Source organism: Oryctolagus cuniculus, chromosome 15, assembly GCF_964237555.1.
Source record: "Oryctolagus cuniculus chromosome 15, mOryCun1.1, whole genome shotgun sequence".
Classification (NCBI taxonomy): Eukaryota; Metazoa; Chordata; class Mammalia; order Lagomorpha; family Leporidae; genus Oryctolagus; species Oryctolagus cuniculus.
This window is the reverse complement of record NC_091446.1, coordinates 23,315,954-23,339,743: the sequence shown is the minus strand read 5'-3', so window position 1 is coordinate 23,339,743 and position 23,790 is coordinate 23,315,954. Positions and strand designations below refer to the sequence as shown.

The 23,790-nt window shown below is 42.0% G+C and overlaps 1 protein-coding gene and 1 long non-coding RNA gene across 8 annotated transcripts in view; one reads left to right on the top strand and one right to left on the bottom strand.

Moving 5' to 3' along the window:
• SORCS1 (sortilin related VPS10 domain containing receptor 1) overlaps window positions 1-23,790 on the bottom strand; it is a 574,197-nt gene that overhangs the window by 76,601 nt on the left and 473,806 nt on the right. For all 7 annotated transcript variants that reach the window (XM_070057266.1, XM_051824149.2, XM_051824151.2 and 4 more), the window contains exons 14-17: window positions 21,780-21,887; window positions 20,163-20,280; window positions 18,566-18,696; window positions 14,647-14,760 (exon numbers count right to left, since the gene is read on the bottom strand). In XM_070057266.1, coding sequence (XP_069913367.1) covers window positions 14,647-14,760; window positions 18,566-18,696; window positions 20,163-20,280; window positions 21,780-21,887 — 471 coding nt within the window. The remainder of the gene's footprint in view (window positions 1-14,646; window positions 14,761-18,565; window positions 18,697-20,162; window positions 20,281-21,779; window positions 21,888-23,790) is intronic.
• LOC103351420 (uncharacterized) lies at window positions 3,681-11,159 on the top strand. Its single transcript, XR_007911112.2, has 3 exons — window positions 3,681-3,784; window positions 5,057-5,201; window positions 10,800-11,159. It is a non-coding gene; the product is annotated as an uncharacterized lncRNA (long non-coding RNA).

Genomic DNA, 23,790 nt, shown 5'->3' with positions numbered 1-23,790 from the left:
GATCTCAGGGAAGATGCTAGAGTAATGGTATAGTACAGAAAACGTTGGCTAAATATGATGGAGTCCACTCAGTATTTTGTAAGAAGATAAACTGGTTAAACCACTGAAACCTCACATTAAGGAGGCTGCAGTTTTTGCATATTGAACAAATCGTCTCTGTTCTTTTGTATATTTCTTGTTTTACCAATAATAGAAGAAAATAAATTATGCTATATATTTTCCTATAAAATTTACTATTATGATAAGTTACAATGTGAGTAAGTTAGAAGATGTCAAACCTTTACGATTTTGAGTAACATTTTCAATGTTACTTATTTGCCAGCTTTTTTACTTGGGGTCTACAGTAATCATTTTATGCATAAAATATTTGTTCCCAAAGACATTTGCCTAAAATTCCTTGGTAGGGCTCGGACAGGAGGCAAGGAAAGACCACTGTCCACTCCTTTAGGCTGAAGATCTACAACCTTTTGATAGAAAGGGCTGGACACTCCATGTTTAGCTTTACAGGCTCTACAGTCTGTCACAACTCAGCTCCATGCTGCACCATGAAAGTACACAGAGACAATACATGAAAGAACAGAGTTAGCTCAGATTCAGCACAATTTTATTTACAAAACTGGCAGTGGACCAGATCTGGCCTGCAGACCGAATTGTGAATTCCTAATCCTTTTCTGTCTAGCCATGCCTTCTCCTCTGCTCCTCACTGTCAGGACTGAATGCCTGCGGAGGAAGTCAAAGGAGAAACTGCCTGCACCGAGCAGGCTCTGAGCACTATGGATCAGCACAAGGTCAATTACTAATATTAACTCACCTCATAGGGTAAGTGTAAGAATTAAGTAGATTAATGCACACCGAGTATACATTAAAACCACCCTAATACTTAGAAGTGCTCGTGAAATGTCACCAATTATTTTTATTTAATATGATTATTATATCTCTTCTCTGCTCACAACCTTTATGGCTTTGAAATGCCATTAGGATAAATTGGAAATCCTGCCATCCTATCCATCAGCCCCTGCGCAAGCGGACTTTATGGTATTCTTCAGGATTCCTCCTCTCTATCACACTGGTTCTGCTCTAGCCGAATCTGTTTTTATCCTCTGGAAAATAATTCATTTCTTTGCCTCATTCTACTTTTATGTTCTTCTGTATGTGCTTTTGGCTGCTTGAAACATATCTACCCTTTAAACTACTGGCTCACCTCCTATCTTTTCTAGGACAATTTCCCTATGACACTAAACAAGTAAAAAACAAAAACAAAAACAAAATCTTCAGGAGTGATACTATGTTCTAGCCATTGTGCTAAGTTCTCTACAGAAATTATTTTCCAAATAACCCTAACAAGGGAGGTACTCTTATTATTCCCAGTAAGCAGATCAAGTAGTTAAGATTCATAGATATTAACAGCTGATCACACAGCCAGGACCTGTGTGAATCTCTGCTTACTACAACACTGCACTGACCCTTTAAACAGAATAAGACTGTCCCTCCTCCAAGCTCTGAAAAGATGAGTTAAGAACGCTCTGTGCCTTGTGTGATTTTCTTGTGTGCGACTGAGTGAAGTTCAACCTCCTTGTGGGTCCCCTTGTGCTCCAGACATGCAAGACTGGTAATCAGAAGGTCCACACTAGTTCAATGTTGAAATACCTGCGTCACAAATGGTAGTTACCACTGTCACACTCTCTCCATGCACCTCATCCACCAAGCTAACTAACTGTGCCGATCCCTATAGCCCTGAAGTCCTTGCTTCTGTTCAGAATTCAGCAACTAAAGAGTTAATAGTTTGCCTATCAGGGATCCTCAGAAACCCTGCTCCAGCACTAAGATCACTGCTCAGTCTGATTGGTCACTGTCAAGTCCAAGCATTTTAAAATTATCCCATCTGATATTAAAAAAAAAAAAAAATCCTATGTGCTTGCGAGTGTGTGCTTACAAAAGGCGAGGATAAAGGCAAGTGGTAGACAGATGGAAAAACAAACCAAAGTGCAGATGCTGGAGAATGGTAGCACCCTGGTACCAGCAATGGTAGCAAGGAATGAACAGCCAGTACCACCCAGGATAATTATGGCATCTCAGCATGTGTAACTGTGTAGCAGAAACAACCTGCAGGTTTCAAAGGTGCTATGCAAACTAAAGGCAGCCTGCGGTTTTTAATCACTTGGCATCCAAGCACACCTGTGGTTCTGTCTTGGTGAGCAGCTGGAGAAGCCTGGGCTCACCATTACCTGGGCTGGCATCACCAGCTACAGCACATCCCGTTTGTTTGCCGCTGCTCTGACCAATCATCGCCTCAGGATTTCCTGAATTCTGCAGCAACCGGAGTTCTGTTTAAATCCAAAGCACGAATCTACCCTCCTGGGATTCTGACACAGAGAAGACTGTTGGTAATTTTTTAAAACGCTCATTAAACACCATTCTGAAACCATTTTATTTCTTGGATGAAAATGGCATCACATTAGCCCTACCAGACCTGTCCCTGAAATGTAGAAGAAAATTGTGCAGAAATACAGAGTTCATTTACTCCAGGAAAGCACACACCTGCTTTCTGCATTACAGAACGCTTCTATTTTCATCCCAGCAGCTGTCCCTGGGTCTGAGTTACATAAATGAATAATGCATTTAATATGTTATTAAATGGGGCTGCTACCTTCGTAATAACAAGGCAACTTATGATTATGTTGGACCTGAGCTTTGAATATTACTGAGATGCATTTAGTTGGTAAAGCATTCTTCAATCTGCCAAGAAGAAAAGTGCTTTGTAATGGCAAGGGAGCCTTTGTACAATTACCAAAAAGGAAACATTCTGCAAATGTGCCTTTGATATCACCTAGGCTCATCAGGAGAGAGTGTCTTATTACTCCAACAACCTCGACCTCAGCTATGCTCTTCCTTCCTCTCTTGATGTGACTCTGTCACCTTTTCCTTTTACTCACACTTTCTTTGATTTTTCTTCTGCGTTGCCTGGCACTCTTAAAAAAAGATGAAGGCTACCGTTTTCCTTTGTAATAGTGAAACTGAACAAAAGCATTGAAAGTCTTCCTGTTCAACGATTTTTCTATTTAGTGGATTTTCCCCCCTCTGTGATTGTGGTGTGATGGTGGTGGATGACAGATGTTTATGACTATTCAATGTACGCTCAGGAGGCAATAGAGACTGATTCAGTGGATCCCAATCCCCAAGTACCCTTTATTAATTTTTAAAATTCATTTTAATGAACAAAGTATGTGTACATTTATGGGTTACAATGTGATGTCATGATCTATGAATTTACTGTACAGTGATTCCATCAAACTAATTAACCTATTTATCACTTCACCAGTGTATCATTTTTTGGCAGAAAGGGGTGAAAATGTTAAAAGTATATTTGAAAGAAACAGACAATACATTTTTATTAACTGTGATCACCAAGCAGTGCATAAATCAGTAAAACACATTCCTCCAGGCTAAAACTGAATCTTCGAACCCTTTGATCAACATCTCCCCAGCTTCCACTTCCTTCAAGCCTCTGGTAAACACTATCTACTCTCTGTTTCTATGAGACTGTCTTGGATTCCATGCACAAGTGAAATAATACAGTATTTGTCTTTCAGTGCCCAGCTTATCCCATTTAAGGTGATGCCATGCAGTTCTTCCGTGTTGTCACAATTACAGAATAGTATAGTATTCCACCATGTATATGTCACATTTTCTTTATCCATTTTTTTGGTGATGCACACTTAGGGGTTGCCTCCAGGTCTTGGCTACTGTGGTGGACATGGAAGTGCAGACACGACCTTCATATGTGGTAAGATCTAGCAAACCTACTTGTATGCACACTTTACAATCTCTCAGAGGCACTTTTAAAACATATGGGTGCCCAGGCCCCATCCCCAGGAATTCTAATTTGAGAATTCTGGGCACCACTTGGTTTTTAAGTTCCCTGATGATTCTAGTTTACAGCTACATTTTTTTTTTGACAGGCAGAGTGGGCAGTGAGAGAGAGACAGAGAGAAAGGTCTTCCTTTACCGTTGGTTCACCCTCCAATGGCCGCCGCGGCCAGCGTGCTGCGGCCGGTGCACTGCGCTGATCTGATGGCAGGAGCCAGGTGCTTCTCCTGGTATCCCATGGGGTGCAGGGCCCAAGTGCTTGGGCCATCCTCCACTGCACTCCCTGGCCACAGCAGAGAGCTGGCCTGGAAGAGGGGCAACCGGGACAGAATCCGGTGCCCCGACCGGGACTAGAACCCGGTGTGCCGGCACCGCAAGGCGGAGGATTAGCCTAGTGAGCCGCGGCGCCGGCCACAGCTACAATTAATGTTAACCCTGAAGGTTAAAACCAGTGCACAAATTGACTGTTTAAATTCAAGCTCTCAGTTATTAGATGAACTTGGGGAACTCTTTTTCAACCTGTCCGTCATCTTTGGTTATGTTTCCTTTAAAAGTAGGAATAATCATTGGATCTTTCCAAAAAGTCTTAGGAAAATTAAATGAGATAATGCTATGTAAAAGGTTTACCACAATCTGACACAGTGTAGGGACTTAGTAAACTATCAAATGTTAGTAAAAAGTCAGTATTTACATATTAAGCATCAAGTATTTCCTGATGGAAACTGTGTTTTATTGCTAAGATCATCTCAAGATCAAATCCAATCATGTCAATTCTTTTCTTAAAATCATTCAAGACATCCCATGGGTTTTTCAAAAGGGTAAACTTCACATTGAAAGCAAAGATCCACGGTCTGGGCTAACGGCATTCATCTTCCCAATGCCTTACATGGTTCCTGCACTCAGGCCACCCTGAAAACCACATGCTTCTGTTCATGCTACATGGGCTGTGTTTCCTCCTATCAAACCTCTACTCTTTCCTTAAAAATTGGCTTTGAGATCATGATTTTCTGCAAAGCTACCTCTTCCCTTTTTTCACAAAAGTTATCACATGTAATTGCTGATGGCAGAACTGGACGGTAACCCCAGGTAGGTATTATTGTCACTGAGCTGCGGTGTCCCTCATCTGCACTCAGATTGAGAAATGAATCATTTTGATCCTTGGCTTACACTATGTGCTTCTGCTTTCCAGGGAATACCCTGCTTTGTTGCAATGGACCAAGGACTAACGAAGCATGAAATCAAAGAAGGCATGAGGCTAGAGAACAGCCTAGCTCTGGGTACAGTGAATGGACAAGACTTAAAATCTTCTTAGACTCACCACCTTAGCAATGCAGGTATGCAGCGGGGGAAATGGTGACGTGTGTATGTTCATAGATGTAAATTAGAAGAGCTCTACACCTATAGGTGTCTGACATTAGAGATACAGGGCTACAGCTGCATAGCTTACAACTGGGACAGAGACAGATTATTCCAATCCTGCACCCTGAGAAACTGCTTCCAGGAAAACAGTCGTAGCGGGGGACCAGATCTCCTGATGTCTAGTGAACAGGGATTGAACAGACTTCCAGACTGACAGACCGCACTGGTTGTTGAACATCCATAAACCATTGTGACTCTTTGCGAGTGGAAACATGTGGCCTGACGATGGCCATTTATGCTTCAAATGGGATTCCACATGACAAGTTGTCCTCAGGGATGGCAAAGTTCCCACACATCAGCAATAATTTAGCTGGTAGCCTTAACATCAGCATCCAGAAAGAATGGAATTCCATGGATGACTAGGCAGATTTACCTCATCAGTATCCTCAAGGCAACATCTCTGAGGACTTCTGCCTTCAACTGAATAAGCTAACCCAAGGGTGAGGGGGGCTGGCACGAGACTGAAGACCAGGTGGAGAGAAAAAAGCTTTACCTTGAATTAAACAGAATGGGAACACAGGTAATTGGATTTAAATATTAAATTGAATGTGACTTCATTTAGATCACCAGCTTGATGAAATGGGACACATGGCCACACTTAACTAAACGACTTAACACCAAGAATCATAAATGGCTCATAGAATCTACTACCTGTGTCAAACGGCTGTATAAAGCAGTATATACATTTATACAAGCAGTTATATAAGGAAATTTCCATGCAGTCCGTGGAATCTGAATACTGAATCATTTCAGTTGAGATCATGGAAATGGCAGTGCTCAAAGGGATCTTAAAGATCATTCTTATGTGTTTTGCACATAAGGACAAAAAGACACAGTTAACAGTTGCCCAAGGTCATGCAGGGGACAATCAGAAATTCCGAGGGGCCGGTGCCATTGTGCACTAGGTTGATCCTCTGCCTGCGGTGCTAGCATCTCATATGGGCGCTGGGTTCTAGTCCCGGTTGCTCCTCTTCCAGTGCAGCTTTCTGCTGTGGCCTGGGAGGGCAGTGGAGGATGGCCGGAGTGCTTGGGCCTCTGCAGCTGCATGGGAGACCAGGAAGAAGCACCTGGCTCCTGGCTTCAGACTGGCACAGCACCGACTGTTGTGGCCATTTGGAGAGTGAACCAATGGAAGGAAGACCTTTCTCTCTGGTTCTCTCTCTCACTGTCTACAACTCTACCTGTCAAATAAATTAAAAAAAAAAGAAAAGAAATTCTGAGCCTCTTAACTGAGTTTGATGTCCACTTACTACTATGCTTTAGCATCTGGAAGAGAATCATTAATGCCAATACTGCTGATGTGCGAAGAACCACCACATAGGAAGATAGGTATCCACACGCAGGGACAGGCAACTTTTTCATTGTACAACTCCAATTCCATTCCATGAAAACTGCAATAACCCATCTGACAAAGAGTCAAGTTCATAGCAACAAAGAGTTATTGGGTGTCTGCTTTGAGACTGCACCAAGTTTGCCTGGACACAGCTACACAGACCCCTACTTTGATAAGTCTGTAAACAAAGCAAATGTTTTCCCTTCTGTGGACTTGAAACACATGCATGAATTTTCAGGTCAATTATTGTCCTTGATGCACACTGACGAATCTCCTTGAAGGCATATCAGACTGAACTTCAAAATCCCTACAGGACCCCCTCAACAGTCACCTGGAAAGAGATTGCAGTCCTCAAAGACTCTGGGAATAGAGAAGCCAGGACAATGGCAGGGTAGCCAGGGTTTTAAGTTCTCTATGGGTGATGTAAGGATGAATATATTTACAGAAAGCTTTTTAAAAATACTCTAAAGACACATTGATAGTATTGAGAGTATTAATTTTGTTAGAATTTATTTTTGGGGGGGCTGGTGTTGTGCAGCAGGTTAAGCCACCACCTGTGACATCAGCATACCATAATGGAACCAGTTCGAATCCTGGCTGTTCCACTTCTTTTTTTTTTCCTAAAGATTTACTTATTTATTTGAATGTCAGAGTTACACAGAGAGAAAAGGAGAGACAGAGAGAAAGAGAGGTCTTCCATCCGCTGGCTTACTTCCCAATTGGCTGCAATGGCCAGAGCTGCGGCAATCTGAAACTAAGAGCCAGGAGCTCGCTCCAGGTCTCCCATGCAGGTGCAGGGGTCCGGGGACTTGAGTCATTCTCTACTGCTTTCCCAGGCCATAGCAGAGAGCTGGATTGGAAGTGGAGCAGCCAGGACTAGAACCGGTGCCCATATGGGATGCTGACCCTGCAGGTGGCAGCTTTACTCACTACACCACAGCGCCAGCCCCAGCTGCTCCACTTCTGATCCAGTTCCCTGCTAAGGCACCTGGAAAAGAATGGAAGATGAATCATGAACTTGGGCTCCTGCCCATGTGAGAGACCCTGATGAAACTCCTGGCTCCTGGCTTTGGGTTGCGACCATTTGGGGAGTGAGTCAGCAGATGGAAATTTCTCTTCCTTTTCACTTTCTCTATGTATCTTCCTCTCTCTCTCTCTATCTCTCTGTAGTTCTGCCTTTCAAATACATAAATAAAGCTTTTTTAGGAAAAGAGTTTATTTTTTCCTGGACCCACCAAATATTTTATATACTAAATTTATGCTATTTTTAAAAATTTATGCTTCTTGAGTATACATCCCCATTGTATATAGGGGAAAGTAACTCTGAAGCACAGAAAAAGTTGTTTCTGAACACTCTTCCCTGAGGAAATTAACAGCTCCTGTAAAGAAATTCCACGGACAGAAATCTCTATACACACTTTTAAAAACACATCTAGAAATACTTCCAGTTTAATAGCAAGAACAAATGTGTCCCTTGAGAAGATTATCTTGGCATCTTAGAATAAACCAACGCTCACTTTATATTTACAGAGTCTTTTACATGAAACAAGTAACGTCCCAGTTAATTTAGCAACTTAAATTTGAGGCATGTTCCCTGGTTCTGAAACAGAATAAACAGGATGAACCATGCATAAGCATAGCATCAGGAGCTGGTGTTTACGTACGTGCGAACTGAGATATTTATAGACACTGCTGGAGAAACAAGGAGGAATGAATTTGGAGTCTTTTCAGCAGGAACACATGAGTACTGATCTCATTGTATTTGAGCAAAAGGAACTTGTTCAGTCATCACATGAGTAAGTCATCTGGCCAGAGGAGCACAGAGGGATGACATGTGTTCTGGTGCACAATGGTTTCGTCACTTCCTAATTATGTAACTTCCTGAGCCTATGCAGGTTATTACTTTTTGTTTTACAGATGAGGGAACAGGGGTTTAGGTCAAATGCTTCCTATATCTCAGTATTTCAGTAACTAGTAAGCATCAAATTCACATCTGAACTAAAGAAATACAATGAAAGGAAATGCTTCCCCTCTTTTTTCCTTAACTCTAGAGAAGCCCTTAGGTGATAATTATTGATGATGTTATCTGCATTTTATAATGTAATGGCCATGTGGTAGGCACTATCACATATTTCATATATGGTATCATGTTTATAAACACTGAAGGCAATGAGCAAAATTGTATAGGTTAAGAAGCTAAGATTCATAAAAACATTCCATTCTATTGCTAGAATAACAGTAAATGAAGAACTTGGATTGAAAATATTTTAACTGTCTCAATCCCAAACTATTTTCTTTTTCAGCAAACTAAACATACTCAATTATATTTCACTCTTGATACGTAGCAGGTGGAGGTGCCTGCATCAGCCTCCTTGCTCTCCTTGCACACGTGAAAAGGCACATGGACGTTGTAAAGGGAAAAGGTGTAGGCGGTAGGAAGCAGACAGCAGAAACCCATCAGGAGACTTGGATCAGACTGTTCCATGCAGTGGTCACTGCATTCCCTGCCACCACTGGACTGAGGCGCAAGGGCTATTGGTCACCTGGAGGGAGACCCACTACCACTCAGCTCACATTCGGACTGCATGTCTGCACCACGTGCTATGCTGAGTAGAGGAGGCCCGTGAAGCACCCGCCAGCAACATGAACAGGGGCACCCACCTGCAGGCAATCCCTCACTTGCGGTCCTACTGCTCCTCATCCCAACCCTAAGGCTAATACAGATTTTGTAGACAGAATAAGGTGGCCACGGAACGGTTTAAACTGGCACTGGAGAGCTTTGAGGTACAGGTGGTTCCTTAATTCTAAAACATTCAAGACACGTGTCACATCTTGTCCCTGAGAAAGTCACTAGTGTGGCCCTTACGACACGGTCATCTCGTATTCTTTTGCCTGAAACAATATTCCTCATTTTACTAACGTGGCAAGATCCTACTGCATTCCGCACCTCTCCCCTTATACAATCCAGACATTTGTATTTCAAAAAGGATAGTGGTTAATGCAGGTGAATCTGTAACTTGTGGGACTCATAGTAGCCGGTGAGCAGGAAGTTATTGTCTTTTTTTTTTTTTAAAGATTTATTTATTTGAAAGGCAGAGTTACAGAGAGGCAGATGTAGAGACAGAGAGAGAGAGAAGAGAGAGAGACACAGACAGACAGACAGAGAAAGTCTGCTGATTCACTCCCCAGGTGCCTGCAACCGAGCTGTGCCAATCCGAAGCCAGGAGCCAGGAGCCTCCTCCAGGTCTCCCATGTGGGTGCAGGGTCCTAAGGACCTGGGCCATTTTCTACTGCTTTCCCAGGCCAAAGCAGAGAGCTGGATCAGAAGTGGAGCAGCCGGGTCTCGCCCATGTGGGATGCTGGCACCGCAGGCGGTGGCTTTACCGGCTACACCACAGCAGTGGCCCCAGGAAGTTACTGTCTTAATCCTTGGTGGGGAAGGATTTGGCAATGCCTGATACTCAAGTCTGAGAAGAAAACAGTTGGCTGAGTGGAACTTTCTTCATGAGCTAGCTGAAACATCTTCATTTGCTTAAAGACACTTGAATATCTTTGTGGGTTTTAAATAACAAGTATTATGGGCTAGGGAATACTCACTGAAGCATTATTTATGGTAGTAGAAAAAGACAAAAAAAGCACAAGTACCTGACAGAGGATAACTAAGTAGCCCTTTAATATTTAATACAACACAATGAAAAGAAATAAAACAGAAGGTAGCGCTACATATTCTTTCATGTTTTTGAATGAAAAAGTAATTGGAACAATATATCTAGAAGGAAATCACATATAAAGTAGCTCCCCCAAATAACTTTGTTTTCTCTCAGCATAATTACTCTCCTGCAAATGGGAAAGAAAGTGTTTGGAAGCATGCATATCAAGTAGATCACAGTAGTACAGCAACGGGAGCCAGTACTTGGGGGATGATCTAAATTAGTATTTTCACATGAAACTTATGTATTTTTTGGAAATTAAATATTGTAAGTGAAAAGCTAAATGTCTAATAGCAGAATTGTAGTGGCTACAGCATTGAACATGGAATTTGTGCCTATGAAATGCCCAGAGTCAACATATGGCCAAATGACATCTGGTATGAGGGGGTGGAGTGACATGAAGAAGCGCAGAACATTCTCCTGCTTCTTCACTACATTTTACCTCTTGTCAACTCTTGCTTCGGTTTCAGATCCTACAGATGGGAATTCAGTAGTGTGAAGTTTTCTTTGAAGATTTCTTCAGGCTCTAGTTCCAGCTAAAGGTCTTCTTATTCCTAATGCCAAGGTGTATTTAACCACAGTGCTAATCATTGGGGTTACTACTGACACCTCTTCTTTTGATGTTAACCTGCATAACCTTATTTGGGTGGTCCTTTCTCCACCTTTGAACTCCTTTTCTTGAAAGCAGGACAACTGTCATTCCTGCTGATGGCTGGTATTTGTCATGTGCACTCTTTATATAATCTTGGTCACAATGATGATGCTTTCTTGCAAAATGTTTGAACGGAATACATGAAATGAGTGAATGTGGCAATTTAATAAAAATTACTTCATGCCAGATGCTGTCAGGTATACCCATGGATAGAAACCAACCCCTGGGTGAGCCGGCGCCGTGGCTCAATAGGCTAATCCTCCACCTTGCGGCGCCGGCACAGCGGGTTCTAGTCCCGGTCGGGGCGCCGGATTCTGTCCCGGTTGCCCCTCTTCCAGGCCAGCTCTCTGCTGTGGCCAGGGAGTACAGTGGAGGATGGCCCAGGTGCTTGGGCCCTGAACCCCATGGGAGACCAGGAAAAGCACCTGGATCCTGGCTCCTGCCATCGGATCAGCGCGGTGCGCCGGCTGCAGCGGCGGCCATTGGAGGGTGAACCAACGGCAAAGGAAGACCTTTCTCTCTCTGTCTCTCTCTCTCACTGTCCACTCTGCCTATCAAAAAAAAATAAAATAAAATAAAATAAAAAAATTAAAAAAAACCTGGGAAAGGCGGTTCATCTCTGGGACATGATATGATTTCTATGACTATGCAACATAACTGCATTGACAAGCACTGCTATGTCTGGACACTTATTGATGAATCATGTTTTTCAGTAAAATTGTAGTTTTAATCTTAAAGGACACAGATAATAAATCACCTTAAACAGAAATCATAATCTGGCTGGCGCTATGGCTCACTTGGCTAGTCCTCCACCTGCGGCACCGGCACCCCAGGTTCTAGTCCCGGTTGGGGCACTGGATTCTGTCCCGGTTGCCCCTCTTCCAGGCCAGCTCTCTGCTGTGGCCCGGGAAAGCAGTGGAGGATGGCCCAAGTACTTGGGCCCCTGCACGCACATGGAAGACCATGAGGAAGCACCTGGCTCCTGGCTTCGGATTGGCGCAGTGCGCCGGCCAAAGCAGCCATTTTGGGGGTGAACCAACGGAAGGAAGACCTTTCTCTCTGTCTCTCTCTCTCACTGTCTAACTCTGCCTGTCAAAAAAAAAAAAAAAACAAACAAACAAACAAACCAGAAATCATAATTTAATCATTTCTGGTGCTTTATTTTGTTAAGATTCATAAAATCTCAATAAACTGAAAAGTAAGGGTCAACTGCCTTGTTCCTATAAATTGGGTAGCATCTAGAACAATTCTGACCCTTCTGTGCTTCAGTCTCTTCTCATTAATACTAAAAAAGGAAAAATATAACTTCCTTGACTGATGGACTTGGTAAAAAAATGTCAATTCTTAAGTTAACTTTAGGGGATTCCAACGCTCTTTCTGATGCCTAAACAGCTTAGTATATGCAAGTAACAAAATTCTGTCCCCATAAAGTTTAGCTATTTTTCACCCGTTTTTTTTTTTTAACCTCTGACTAGATGCTTAAGATCTTAATGACCCGTTGTTGTAAAAATGTTATGTGCATTTTTGTCATATTTTGTTATCATTCAAATGAAAGAGTATTCCTTCTTTTGGAGGTTGTAGGAATTCCCAACATCATTAACAGGAATAGTTGAAGTCTATTTCTATTGCTTCTTGGCCTTTTGGCTAAGATCAAGTGTGGACTCCATTTCCATGTCTTTTCCCTTTTTTAAAATAATAGCATATATTATTTTGGTAATCTTTTTAAAATTAAAAAAAAAACGTAACATTTCCAAATACAGAAATACATAACTAGAAATTTCACCTACCCTGTGGATTCCCTGGGCTGCATCTGGTGTGAGCAATGAAAGTTTGGACAAGCAGATGTAGTTTACTGTGGAAGTTTTCCCTTTCCCTCACTTCTCACCTTCCTTCCTCCCTCCTCCCCTTCCTGGCTTCCTTCCCTCTCCTCACTCACTCTCTTCTTTTCTTTCTAACTTTTCAAAATCAGAACTTTCAAAATACACACAGGGAAAATTGTGTAGCACACCTCCATGTGCCCATGAATTTATCTCCAAAAATTATCAATACCTAACCCTTTTTAAAAAATTTTAAAACTAACTCACATATTATGTATCTCTATTCCTTAACCAACATATCTACCACAACTAAATATGTAACTGATGTGTCAGCTTCACTGGGCCACGGAGTACCCAAATATTTGGTCCAATGTTATTCTGGGTGTTTCTGTGAGGACAGTTGTAGATGAGAGTAATTAGAACAGACAGACTTAGGGAAGCAGGCTGCCATCTTAGTGTGGGTGGGTCTTGTCCAATTAGTTGAAGGACTGAAAAGAACAAAGATGCTGGCAGTTTGACAGTGTCCACAGTGAGAGACAATTCCCTTTGCCTTGACAACATTCAAGCTAAGACACTGGCGCTTTCCCTGCCTCCAGACTGAAACTGAAACATCCACTCTTGGGTCTCCAACTTGCTAGTCATTGGATGGCATTATTGTTTTGGTTTCAAGGAATTCATTTCCAAAATGCACTGAATCGGGGCCAGTGCTGTGGTGTAGTGGGTAAAGTTGCTGCCTGCAGGCCCAGCATCCCATATGGGCACAGGTTCGAGTCCCCGCTACTCCTCTTCCAATCCAGCTCTCTGCTATGGCCTGGGAAAACAGTAGAAGGTGGCCCAAGTCCTTGGGCACCTGCACCCTTGTGGGAGACCCAGAAGAAGCTTCTGGTGCCTGGCTTCCCTCTCTGCCTTTCCTTTTCTCTCTGTGTAACTCTGACTTTCAAATAAATAAATAAATATTTTAAAAAAAGGAAACAAAAAAAAAAAAACACAAACAAAAAGACACACAAAAAATGCACTGAATCATTAGCTCTCCTGGGCCTCTGACTTACTAATCCGGTCTTCAGATTGTGCAGTTTCTGTCTCCACAGTCAAGTGAGGCAACTCTTTACAAGCCATCTTTTCATACTGAATACACATCCTATTTGTTCTTTTCTCTGGATAACATTACTACATACATCTCCCGAATCAGTTCATATTTGGTTTTCTGCAAGGGCTCAGAAATGTCTTTTTACAGATTATTTCTTTAATCAGAAACCAAGTAAATTCCACAACTATATTTAAGTCTATAAATATCGATTACATTTGTGGTAAAGCTATGGAATGTTGACCCTTTTAGCTATTTCTTAAATAATATTCGATACACCCATGACACAGAATATCAAACACAACATTTTCAGATCTGAGTCCAGTTCCATAAAGATCACAATACATGTTTCACATGTAACACTAGTGTGCTCAGTGAACTCTTTTCTGACTTCAGGTTCCATGGCTGTAAGACAAAAGATGCACATGCAAAATATCTATTTGGGTGTCTCACAGGGATGTAGTGTAAATAAAAGGTAACTTTACATGATTAAATAGATCAGCAATAAAGCTTCAAAAAATGAAGAAATTGATGTATAATCATCATCATCTTCATCCAAGGAACTTTTCTCATTTCTTTACTTGAAAGATGAAATCTGCACTAACCAGGCAAACATGTGTCTCATTATTTAAATGAACGAAAGCAAGTACATTGTACTTTGAAGTAACAGGCGTAGTCTGCAGTCAGAAGTGACTCTGTTAGTACAACACATGCTAAGGAGCACCACAGGCTGGGCTCTTCAGGTCACTGCCTCCGAAACTCACCCAGTGCTGTTGAGATAACTCTTCCCCACGCTGCAGTCCTTTGACAGAGAGGATGGGTTGAACCAAAAAGCTGGCAGGCACTGGCCATTGCTGTGTCTCTCATAGCCATAATCACTGCAGAGAAAGAGCCAAGAACAACTGTTCAGTAGGTGGCAAAATCACTCAGAACAGTTCCTTGTTAAACCACAGTCTACTTCCATTCTATTCAATTAGTCACAAAAACAAAACAAGCAGTCCCTAAGATCAATGCTTTCTCAAACTAGAACTTATTTCACATAGAATTATCTACCAATCATCCATGAAAATATTCTGTAAAATCAATAATCCTACATAACTACCTTTAAGCTTAAAGAATAGATTATGTTACCATAAGAAAGATAGACATTACTGATTCAGGTTAGGTCAGAGAAGACTATAGAGGGGGAAACTCTCAGTGAACATTTCACTGTAGGATTTGACACAGCACTTGAAGTACAATTCTCATTACTAGTGATGTCTTTGGTATGCTCTTCCAAGACATCTGGATGCACCAGGCATAGATGAGCCAGGTCTTTCTGTGCACAAGCCATATGCTTCAAAGTCACAGCCAAAAAGGGAATGTCCTTCAGGGCTGTCTCCAGCATTCCTCTAAGGCAAAGTTTTGCCCTAGTTAGTTATCACTGCCAATTGGGACTGATGCTTTAAATCTTTCTGCTTTGTAGATAGTCAGAGACTTACTTCTCTGCCTCTAATTCTTGTTTCCAGAGTGCTCACAGTGGTCTAATGCTTTTGGCTTTTGGAAGTTGAACCTGGACACAGAGAATGACAACAAATTGCACCTCCACATGTGCAGGCAGAAACAATAAGCAGGAGAATGAGTTGGCCCATCTATGCAATGGAGGTGAGATGCTGGCATATGGGGGTCAGGAAGGAAAAATAGTTTCAGCGCAGGGACCAGTGACCAAGCAGCTGTTACTCAATGTTCTGCATATACCAGGTGGATCTGGTGCTGGCTCAACAGGTGGGTAGGAGGATTTCCAAACAGCTACTTAGAGGATACCTAGTGTTCACTTCAGAGAATTACTTCACAAATATTGGAGAATGAAAGTCAAGGTCACCTGGGGACTGTCCAGGGGTGAGCCAAGAGAGAATATCCAGTGACAACCACCTTTCTCTTAACTAAAGCCAGGAGAAATCAACCAAACTCCAGCTGCTGCTAGAAATGACATTACCATGAGCCTTCAAAAATGTTCTCAACTCATGCAGTTACAAAAATCCTATTTGACCAGGAAATTTTATAATGACCCTGCTCAGGTTTCATTTCCTACTTCTCAGGATGCATTTCAACTGGGGCGATGCGTAGCAGACTCCAATCACAGATGAATATAATGATTGGAACAACATTAAGCAGAGTGAGGGATGGGAGATGAGAGAACCCAAACTGCCTCCCTTAGCCAGTGTTCCCCTTACCCTGGACTAGCTCACAAGTGAAAACAAAAAGCAACAACGACAATAATAACAACAAAGGACTATGCTTATTTTGGCACTCCATAGAAATGACTGCCAGTGAAGCAAATGTTTCTAGAAGTAATCAGAAGGCTGGACATTTCACCTTACTCTTTCACTTTGGTTTTTCTGCTACAGAATAAATCTGCTCTCTGCAAAAGAATGGCTGTTTTGAAAAGCCAAAGATAAGCCACTATGTAAAATGCTAACTTTATTTGCCAATCCTCCTTGAATAGAGTGGATGAAGGAGAATCCGCCAGGCTTCAGAAAGAAGGATGTGGATGAATGCCTCAAATCTCATGGTAGTCTTACTTGTGAATGTATTTTAGGGTAGGTAGGATAAGCATAAAATATTTTCATCACTGTAAAAAGGTAATGTTGCACTGACTACAGCACAAGCCATGGCTGACGAAGTCCCTGCAGAATTCCTTGTGAGCTGTAATGTACCTGAAGCTCTGCTGCTGTGTGATTCAGCCCAAGGATGTATAGCACTGGCCCTTGGGTGCCTTGTTCATCAGCAAGAGGGGAATAGCCATGGGTTTTTTTGGTCTGACTATTGGCACCTAGTTTGCCAGGTTTCCCTGTACTTTTTATGCAGAGCACATCTCCAGAGGTCTATCACCAGTGAAGGTTTACTTTTTCTGAGATGCATAAGATGAACTTATATAGTCTTTCAGCCCAACCACTGACAGCTTCATGGAATGTATGTTGTGATTGTTACACAGCAGGAAGTAAGATGCTAGAGCCAGCATTGTGTCACAGCAGGTTAAGCCACCACCAGCGATGCTGGCATTCCATATTGAAGTTCCCTTTTGACTCCTGACTTCTCCCCTTTGAATGGAGCTCCCTGCTAATGGACCAGGGAAAGCAGAAAATTGTACAAGTACTTGGGCCCCTGCCATCAAAGTGGGAGACCAGAATGGAGTTCCTGGCTCGTGACTTCACTCTGGCCCAGACCCAGTTTTTAGGGCCATTTGGGGGAGTGAACCAGTGGATAGATGACTCTCTCTCTCTCCCTCTCTTGCTCTTGCTCTCTCTCTCTCTCTCTGTGGGTTTGTGTGTCTTTCCCCTCTCTCTGTCACTATGCCTTTCAAACAAATAAACATCTAAGAAAATAAAACATTAAGGAATGATTTTAGGTCTTACACAGGTCAAGATTCAGTTGTTTAACATTATATTTACCAACTGCTTTCATTAAAGTAAAATATACTCATAAATTAAAAAATTAAAAAGAAGAAGGGGGGAAAACAATAGAAAATGAGACAGAAACTACCCAAAGGAGGTACCACCTACTCATCCTCATCATTTGTCACGTTTACCTGAATACTGAACATCTACCAAGAACAAGACAAGGCCATGGCTGGCTCCCCCAAGCTAGCTTTCTGCTTAGCAAATTTTCTAGGAAGAACTCTACAGCACTCTGAGTTTAGTTTAACCTTCAAATGCCTCAGTTTTTTTCAGTTTACACTTGTTTAATCCTAGTAAAGAAAGAAGCCTCCTTTATCATCAGGTTCACAGAGTCACAGAATTGCAAAGCCATCAAATCCATCCTTGCATGGAGTTTAGAAATATCTTCCACAGCTCTCGTTAACTGTGGACAGCTAAGCGCTGATAGAAAACTTCCAGGCACAGAAAACTTCCTGCCTTATAAGGCCACTGTTCAATTACCAGGGACCCTTAATTCTAAAACATTCTATCTAGAGTACAAACATCTTTGTTTGCTGAGAAACCCATTTATTGCTTTCAGTGATGCTCCTTGAAACAGCCCATGGTGTATTTGACTCTTTTTTTATTTGTAACTCTATCAACAAGGTGACAATAATTATTAGAATCCTTTTAACCTAAAGAAATGCCAGATTCTCCGATATGCATATGTATACAGTTAGTAGCCATAAAGTTCCCAAGAGGTAATGTTAAAAAATATGGGGCCTGGGGCCGGGGCCATGGCTCACTTGGTTAATCCTCCTCCTGCAGCGCCAGCATCCCATATGGGCACTGGGTTCTAGTACCAGTTGCTCTTCTTCCAGTCCAGCTCTCTGCTGTGGCTTGGGAGGGCAGTGGAGGATGGCCCAAGTGCTTGGGCCCTGCACCCGCATGGGAGACCAGGAGGAAGCACCTGGCTCCTGGCTTCAGATTGGTGCAGCACCAGCCGTAACAGCCATTCGGGGGGTGAACCAACGGAAGGAAGACCTTTCTCTCTGTCTCTCTTTCTCACTGTCTATAACTCTACCTGTCAAACAAATTTAAGAAAGGAAGGAAGGAAGGAAGGAAGGAAGGAAGGAAGGAAGGAAGGAAGGAAGGAAGGAAGGAAACAAACAGAATATGGGGCCTGCGCCTTAGCCCTGTACATGTTACTTTATTTTAGTCTAAGCTTTCAGGAAGGCCTATGTGGATCTGAAATACTAATGACTCCATGGGATAAGTGCAAGCTCACCAGTCGAAATCGGCCTCTGTGCAGACACAGGGTTCAGATTCCATAGCTCCAGCGTACTTCCCTTGCATACACTTCCGTTCTGATTTTCGCTTCTTATATATCCTTTTTGCTCCCATGATGCATGCTTCCCCCTGGAAGGAGACACGGATCACAGTCGGGCAGAGTCGGGACTTTCCTTGCTGCATATCCAGGCAGTTCAGGGAGATGGTCCCAAACGTTGGTGTAATGTGGGAGCACACTTTGGACTAACAGCATTTTCTTTTTGGTGAATAGAGATCTACTACAGAACATGACTGGGAAGGCAATCCTAAGAAGCACTGGAGGTATGTCAAATACAGACCTAACTTTTCAGGTATTCAGTAAAACTGTATTTGGCTAGGTGTTAAGGGCAGTGCCATGAGAGACACACAGATAAGCAAGACTCAGCCTGTAACTGGTGTATTGCCAACAAACCTGCAGTAATTAAGTGTAGCTCTTCTGTAATGAAAGACTGACACAGTTGGTCATATATAAGCACAAGGAAGAAGAGGATTGCTAGGAAATATAAAGATACATTTTGCTCCGATTTATTATGCTGCTGCCCATACAACTTTATAGCACTGACTTTATGCTCGTCTACCAGACAAGCAAGAGAGCTAAATTCATTGCTTTCCCATGAAATAAATAAAGGCTTTGAATATCGCCATGCTTATGCATCCCATAGAGGAAAATTCAGCAATGTAAATGAGAGACTATTTTATTGCTGAATCTCTGAATAAAATGAGTTTCTAGCTAATATAGTGCTGAGAACCACAGTTCCCATTGTGTTTCTGAAAGACCAGAGCAGAATTTTGTTTAATCTACTATGTACCACCTTTCCTAAGGAAACTCACTGTAATTGGCTCCATTACACACCCATATGTAAATACAGTTCTCAGTCTATGGTTAGAATATATATGATATTTCCCTGATTATGGTGGTGACTTTGCAGCAAGAAATTCTACCAGATCCTTTGAGAGGGCTGCAGGATGACTTCTACCTTGGGAAATAAGAACTAATCGCTTTATCTAAGCATTTTGATATTTGCTGAATAATTGAGAGTGCAGGGTATAGGAAAATTTCCTATTAAAAAATCTTCATTTTTGTACCATGAGTATCTGGGAAGGAGGGAAGAAGCACTATAAAATCCCAGGGAATCAAGGCAACAGGGAGGACGGATTTTCTTGGCACTGCTCACCCAGCATAATTTTGTTATTTTATGTCTCACCTTTGCATTGCTAGATAAAATTGAAGATCATCTCTTTCCCCTCCCCCTACCATGGGACACGCTCCAATAAATTATGTTTGGATCTCAGTGCTGAGCTGGTATTTCATTTTGGGTTGTAAGTTTATGCCAAGCACATTTGAATTTTATCTCATTATATCTTCCATAATAAAAACAGAAATGACTTCACAAGCAGCTTCAAACGTTGAGTTTGTTCACTGCTGTGAAACTCAAAACATGTAGATGGGTATCCTGGTCTGGAGAACTCTACCTCCTACACCTTCAGGACTTGTCATCCCCCAACACCTCCCATGCCTCCTGCCAAAGGCCCAGAGTCAGGTATTTCCCTCCTACCTGGCTGTGCAACTGCCATGGTCTGTAGTCCTCCTCGGCACAGCGCCTATCAAAAATGGACTTGTAGTCCACTTTGACCAGCTGCCATTCAGAGCGGTGGCTGAAGTGTCCAAACACTCTACAGGGTTCACGATGAGAAATATAATCACAATAATAACAACATAAGAACAGTAACTGCCACGTGCGGCTTATTGTGAGTTGAGTGCAATGCTATGCACACTACATGCTTTATGTCATTTAATCCTCAAAATACATTTATGGGGAGGATAATATTACTGGCTCCATTGCACAGATGCATAACTTTAGGCTCAAAGAGTTTTGTCAACATGTGAATGCCACAGTCTAGCCACTTACCACTGGTACAGCCAGAACCACAGTGACTGAATCAAGAGCCCGACTGTACATATTTTACCAAAACAATGGTTGAGAAAACAGTTACAAATGGTGTAACATATGTGGTTCAAGTTGACCACTCTAATGTACATGGTTCCTAGACTGCCCATTCCATTATAACTTCATGGTACTCACGAAATTGTCATGGTTTCTGTGGTTTTCATGCAAGTATACCTTCCTACCAGTCTGTAGGGGAAGCTGGCAGCAGAGTCAAGTAGTAATAACTATTCCTACATTGTGCATTCTACTCTCTTTACTCAGGGAGTCTCTGGAATTTAATGAGGCATTTGAATCACCAGTCATAGGTGTGGATAAAAGCCACAAACTGGCCTTTTTGGTCAGCTTCTTAAGTCTGTTTTTTGCAAATATAAACATTGAATAAAAACAAATTGCAGGCTAAACTGTTACCTAGCTACATTTTCCTTGGGCCAAAGTGTAGCTATTAGGCATATTAAATTTTTATTGTCATTTTCTACCATTGAAAAAAGTGTAGAGGCAGATATTTAGGAAATAGGCCAACTATTCTCTTTGATTTTAAAATTTTCATTAATGATGAGATCAACTATTTAAAAACCTCCTCTTGGTGTTCTCCATGTCCAGTTTTCCAAAGAAAGGAAATATCAGTGTTTCATATTTCAAATTCAAAGTCCATATTTTGAAACCCGCAAGCAGCTGAGTCATTAATCAAGTCTTTCACAAATTAATGATCATCAGTTTCCAGGCAAGAAAGCATAAATGAAATTTCACGAACAGATTGTTCTCATGGCTTTCCTAATATGCCTCACAATTGAGTTAGGTAAAGAGCCATGGAAAAATAAAATTCTTTGTGGGGTTTTGATCAAACATTGTATTCTGACTCAAAATGAAATCATTCTCATATGCCTAGATTTTCTAAATATTGTTTGTTTATTATTAAAGTTGCAAATGTATAGCTTTATTTTCCATTGAAATAACCTCTTCTGATTTCTCTAACTCACTGAATATAGAAAGAAAATAGCTTTGCCCTTCTAGTACTCTTTGTTTGGGTTTCCTAAAAACAATCAGAGTCAAGAAAGGAATTGCCAACATTTTTGTTTCTTTGCTGGATACTCTTGCAGTAAGAGGCAATGATTTTATTAACAACTTCAGACCTCAATGACATCAAGTCAAATAGGCTTAGCTATAAAAATGGCTTTCTGGGTTTACCCTCTTAGATGATGGAACATTTCACCATTTTCTACTTACGTCATGATTAGAGTCTCTTCCCCAGGTTCACCAAGAACCCCATCCACAAAGAGTGGAATAGATGTGAAACTGTATTTGCTCCACGATCTCCCTTCATCGAAACTCAACCTAAGGACAGAAGAAGTCAAGTCTCAAAAGGGAAAAGAAGTCTTTCCAAAGAGAAGATATTATCAAAGAAAAGAGAATACATTTGGAAAGTACCTGGGGCACTGTCAAAGTGAGCCTTTCAAGTGAATAAATGCTCTTAATTAAATCAGACAGTAGAATTACAGTTAGCCAAGCCATTGGAACCCAAATGTGTTAAAACACCAATAAGGGAAGAGTTGTATGAAATGGAAAAATAAGTCTTGGCAAGATTTTTGTAAAATTCTTGTCCTTCATTAGGCCTTAGACTTCCATGTGACACTGCTACCTAGCACCAAACCTCACAGGTGATCCTGAAGAGCAATGACCTTGCAAGAGTTGCTAACCAATCCCTAAGTGACTAAGTCTTCAGCATGTCCTTCATACTTAAAATACTGGCTGACTTCAGTGAATGAATTGGAATGAATGAATTGGAATGAACTGGAGTGAACTAATTGATCTTAAATGCAAGAAAGATATGTAATTCTGATAGTCATTGCTGGGCTCTGAATGTCTAGATCCTCTCCCAAAAATCCCTATTTAAAACTCAATCACCGAGCCGGCGCCGTGGCTCAATAGGCTAATCCTCCACCTTGCGGCGCCGGCACACCGGGTTCTAGTCCCGGTTGGGGCGCCGGATTCTGTCCCGGTTGCCCCTCTTCCAGGCCAGCTCTCTGCTATGGCCAGGGAGTGCAGTGGAGGATGGCCCAGGTGCTTGGGCCCTGCACCCCATGGGAGACCAGGAAAAGCACCTGGCTCCTGGCTCCTGCCAGGATCAGCGCGGTGCGCCGGCTGCAGCGGCGGCCATTGGAGGGTGAACCAGCGGCAAAAGGAAGACCTTTCTCTCTCTGTCTCTCTCACTGTCCACTCTGCCTGTCAAAAAAAAAAAAAAAAAAAAAAAAAAAACTCAATCACCAATCGCCAATGTGATTACATTAGGGGGTGGCACCTTTTCAAGGGTCAGCGACTACATCATGAGAGTGGACTCTCATTGATGGGGATTGAGATCCTTATACAACAGAAAATGGCTTTGTCTCTTCCTCCTTGTGAGGACACAGTAGGAAGGTATCTATGAACTAGAAAGCACAGCCCCACCAGACTCCAAATCTGCCAACATCTTGCTCTTGCACTTTCTAGCCTCCAGAACTATGAAAAATAAATTTTGTCATGTATAAGCTGCCTGTTTCATGGTGTTTTATTATAGCACTCCACACAGTTTAAGTCACATGGGATCTTTGCTTTCACTCTCTTTGTCTGTGGATGCCTTTCCCTAAGGTAACCTTTTGTTTCTCTTCTGCAGTTTCAAAGCAATTGACAGTAGAGGGAAAACTACAGTTTTGAGTTTGAATAAGCTCACATGTAGAGAGAACTACTTTCATAAACACAGGTGGCCTGTGCCTATTGGAAACCTTTGAAAAGGCAGGCCTTGCACGTCTGTCTGTGGAGGACCCTCCAGCAGAGGTGCAGAATGTCACATCAAAAAAGGAAGCTCAGAAATTAACATCTGAAACAATGATATGGGAGAATGGTCATGAATGGCTCATCTCTGTCCGGAATGTGCATGATGAACAGAGATACCAAACTCCAGGACACACTGACTGGGAGAGGTGACAACAAAATTTAAGATACTCAGAGACTACCTAATAGTGAACTGTGTTCTACTGCCATTGTGCTAAGAGAAAAAAGAACTGACAAAGGCACTGTCACATTTGAAAACCATAATACAATTCCTCTCTCAGGGGAGAGACCTCTCTTTCTCCTTCTCCCTCTCTTTCATCTCCCCTTCCTAACTCGATCTCTTCTTTTTCAAAATTGCTGTTGGTAGTCTTATTTTAATGGAACAAAGATATAAATGATGTCCTAATAGACTTTGACATTTTCCTATATA